We start from the raw sequence: 4,175 nt of genomic DNA, 5'->3' as shown, positions 1-4,175 counted from the left end.
ATGGACCCAATGATGTGTCATATTTTTCTTCTTCTTCTGGCCTTTCACAAGATAAACCCTTCTGTTTCGTCTTGTGTCACAGGATGCTCTTGTTCTCAAAACAGCTTTGGAAGGTAAGAATGCTAATTATCCTAGTTGTAGCACCAGCAAAGCAGCTCAGAGATTCCCAATAGATACTTGCCAGTTACGCGCACCAAAACCAAACAGATGGCTGCATGGTATGATGCCTCTAGTTCTTGAATAGTACTAGCTTGAGCATAGAATGAGATTTATCTTATTTCCCTGAGATATATAGTTGCATACGTAGCAATTTTGATGACTTTCTTGTAGCCTTGGTGGCAAAATGGGTGCAAAACCAAAATGAAGGCTGGATGTATGGCTTATGCATGCTCTGTATACAATACCTTATTCAAGTGCTTGTAGACCTGTATGGGGAACTGGTTTGTTAGCCATGAACATAGTTTGCAACCTGGAGAATTTTCTGGTTTCCTCCTTAGGAGTTTGCTTTGCATGTCTGCACTGCTGAGGCAGATCCCTGCAAACATCCCTCAAGACATCCGGAAAATTAGAATAGAAAATTCTCACTTAACAGAATTGCCTCGTGGGTCTTTTGAGAACATTAGTGCCTTGGAGTATCTCTGGCTCAATTTTAACAACATCACAGTGATGCACATCAAGAGCCTGGAATATCTGCCGGCTCTGAAGGAGCTGCGCTTGCAAGGGAACAAATTAAGTTCGGTGCCATGGACAGCATTTCAAGACACTCCGGTTCTGAAAATCCTGGATCTGAAGCACAACCGGCTGGATGTCCTTCCAGAACATGCGCTCCGCTATCTGCCCAACCTGACCTATTTAGACCTATCCTCAAATCAGCTTACCGTCATATCCAGGGATGTCTTCTACAGCTGGCCCGTCTACCAGAGAAGCCAGAGGGCAGAGGGGCAGATAGAAGCTATTTCCAATGCTGTCCTGGCCCTTCATGACAATCCCTGGATTTGCGACTGTCGCCTGCGGGGATTTGTCCAGTTTATCAAGTCAGTCAGCCCACCTATTATTCTGATGAATTCCTATTTAACTTGCTCAAGCCCAAAATTCAGGGCAGGGAAGTTTTTTCATGAAGTGGAGCTCAAAAGCTGCATGAAGCCCCTGACCTCAGCCCTTGACACCAACCTGACAGTCCCGGTGGGGCTGAACATCACCCTGACCTGCTTTGTGCAAGCCAGCCCTTCCCCAGCTGTCTGGTGGACCTATGCACTCAAACTTTTAAGGGCATTTAATGGTAAGCAAAGCTTTTTCTTCTTTTTTTTTTTTTTTAAAAAAAATTAAAAATTTACATTCTGCTATTCTTACGTAGGTCTTCAGGCCATCTAGTCACCACACCAGGTCTCAGCCCCTTTAGAGCATCACAGTTATTGTGGTGGCAATAATCCAAATGATCTTAATCATCCTACGTATCTAAGCATGTCAGACCAGCATGAGAAGAGCTGCGTCACGCAGGATATAAGTCAAAGATGAAGGAGCACAGCCTCATTTTTACACAATTATGTGTGGATTTTGAGTAGTAACTCTTTCATTATGATACATGATGTAAGAACTATTAATAATACACCAGTCATATATATATAAAATAAATACATAGTTAATCTAGACGTGCATATATATTTACACTATATATTATATACTACGTATATATGCACACACTATATATTTGTATGTATGTGTGTTTGTAGGAGTCCACACACACATACTTGTGCATGTATACCTATATACTATTCCCCTAAGTTTTCTCAATACATACCCACACAAACCACAAAATCCTGAAGCCCCGTTGCCTGTCTGTTTCCATTCACATTCAACAACCAAAACAGAGCCTTGCTAAATTATCATCTTCTTTACTGAGGGTCTTGTAATATGAGGCCTTTTCCTCTTCCTCCCCATCCAGCATGGCTCTTACATATCCTCCCTCACATTTATTTTTACTAAGAGCCTTCAATAGGACAAGTTGCTATTTTCATCAGGTAAGCTAATAATACATATGGGCACCACACAGGTTATGTATGTTCCTAATAAGCCAGCTAGCTAAATAAGATCGCTTTAGCCCTTAATCCTGGGCTGATGTTTGCTGTAATTGCAGCAGCACTTGCGCATCTTTACATAAGCAGATGCTGAATTAATTACACACAGGCTTTTTCCCAAGCACAGCTATGTGCCCCTCTTTGGGTAGAGAATAGAGTGTTTTATACTATTCTTAAAACAGCATCTCACTTCCAGCACAATACTTCCTGGCTCCAGATGCCTCTTTTTGGCCTGAGCCTTGAGACCAACATTTTTCCACACTCAATCCTAACTGAGGATGGGGGTATGTGTCCAAAATGCAGCTGTGTCTCCTGCACCTCAGTGGCTTGCCCTGGCTTGCCCTAACCCGAGCACACTGATGGCAGATAGCACATGGGTGGCTTGGCCTCTGCCCGCAGCAGCCTCCCCAGCTGCTCGTGCTGACATGGGGTCGGATGTTCTCCCTGTCTCCCATGCTCGGGTGTCCCTGTGCATTTATTGCCTTTTGGCCTAGATAATGCTTTGCTGATGAGGTCTGTGGGGTTTGTTGCACTCCAGTGCCTCTCCTCCTCTTTCCCTGGGCAGGTCTGGCCTGGCCACCATCCCACACTGGAGTAGTCTTGTGGCTGCCCCAAGGGCATGGTGGCTCCTTGCCTGCACGGGCAGGAGGGACCCTTGCCTGCTGACACAATTCCCCTCTGCCCACAGTGTCCACTGAGCCCATCAGCGAGGAGACTGTCCGCTCAGAGCTGCTGATCCCGGCGGCACGGCCAGTGGATGCCGGCAACTACACCTGCACGGCCGCCAACTTCTTGGGCAACACCTCGGTGGCCATCACCCTCAGTGTGGGGGCCCCGTGGGCATCCACTACCCCCCCAGGCTGGGCACCCATTGCCCCTGCTGAGGCAGGTGCCCACATAGAAGTGCGCATCACCAAGCAGACGGTCTATGGCATCACCTTGGAGTGGTTTGTGGCGGCAGCAACAGAGCCAGGAGAGACCTGGTACACCCTCCTGGTAGGCCGCTATGATGCCGCCCAGAAGGATGCCATCTACATTGGTCCTGGTGTCAACACCTACTCGGTGACTGACCTGCTGCCGGCCACCAAGTACGAGGTCTGCGTGGCCGTGCGCAACCAGGCACCCCGCAAGGGCCAGTGCGTCGTCTTCGTCACGGGCAGCGACGTCAGCCAGCTGGAGCAGCGTGAGAAGCTCATCCACATCATTGTCATCGTATGTGCCATGGTGCTGGCAGTGCCTGCTGGCATGTACGCCTGCACCGCCGAGGCTCGCCCCGGCTGCCTGGCTCGCTGCCCTGGCGCCTGCCCCCGCCGCCGTCGTGGGGACCAGGCACAGGCTGCCGGCAGCAAGGAGAGCACGTTGGACAGCCTACCCGCTGGCAGCGAGGATGGGCTCTGCCGCCCCGAGGGCGGCCGTGGCACCTGGCGGCCTCCAGCCCGCGAGGAGCCTGGCAAGACCCGGCCGCCCCACAGGAACAGTGCCGACCTCTACTAGCCCAGCCCCCGCCTGCCCCACGAACGCAGCCGCAGTGGCACTTTGACAGATGACCTTGAGTTACAGCACATGCTAGTTTTCTTGAAGGACCATGCAAGGAAGGCTCTGTGCTGCAAGGATTCAGGGCACAGCAGTGTGCATGACCAGGATTCACAGTAGGTTTGGGGAGCCCTGGGAACTGGGTGCCCAGGATGTGCAACCTGGGTGTGTGGCTATGCCCTTGCAGCCCCGGACTGCTTTCACAGCACTATCACAGAGCAATGCACACAGACACACAGACACGCACAAGGAAACAAGCATAAAAACTCCCCCCCCCCCCCCCCCCCCCAACCCTACAGCAACGCGTGCGGCAAAAGGCCAAAGGTCCCCCTTTGCTCACTCACACAGGCATGTCTGTATCTGTTTTCCCAGGCAGGGAGATGGGTGGGGAGGGTTGGTGGCAGCTCTGCCCTGTCCTGGCTTCTCCTGGGTGCTGTCTCATGGAGCCAGGGCAGGGCTGTGGTCATAACCAGCAACAAAAAGTGTGTGTGGGATTGGGTCAGCCTGATGGAGCTGTTTTGTTTCACTTGGCGAAAAACTCTTTTTTTTTTTTGATCAGAGGGGTGT

At 50.5% G+C, this 4,175-nt stretch overlaps 1 protein-coding gene across 1 annotated transcript; it reads left to right on the top strand.

Moving 5' to 3' along the window:
- On the top strand, positions 1 to 3,569 carry LRIT2 (leucine rich repeat, Ig-like and transmembrane domains 2). The gene is made up of 3 exons (XM_054832446.1): positions 1 to 113; positions 498 to 1,279; positions 2,764 to 3,569. Exons 1-3 carry the CDS (start codon positions 1 to 3, stop codon positions 3,567 to 3,569), a joined length of 1,701 nt encoding a protein of 566 aa, XP_054688421.1.
- The last annotated feature ends 606 nt before the right edge of the window (positions 3,570 to 4,175 follow it).

This window comes from Grus americana, chromosome 7 (assembly GCF_028858705.1).
Source record: "Grus americana isolate bGruAme1 chromosome 7, bGruAme1.mat, whole genome shotgun sequence".
NCBI classification, from domain to species: domain Eukaryota; kingdom Metazoa; phylum Chordata; class Aves; order Gruiformes; family Gruidae; genus Grus; species Grus americana.
Note: the sequence above shows the minus strand (reverse complement) of the source record. Positions and strands in the feature narration are given on the sequence as shown.

Coding starts and splice junctions, on each gene's coding strand:
- LRIT2 (XM_054832446.1), top strand. CDS start 1: ATGGACCCAATGATGTGTCATATTTTTCTTCTTCTTCTGGCCTTTCAC. Junction 114..497: donor TCTCAAAACAGCTTTGGAAG/GTAAGAATGCTA, acceptor TTTCCTCCTTAG/GAGTTTGCTTTGCATGTCTG. Junction 1,280..2,763: donor ACTTTTAAGGGCATTTAATG/GTAAGCAAAGCT, acceptor CTCTGCCCACAG/TGTCCACTGAGCCCATCAGC.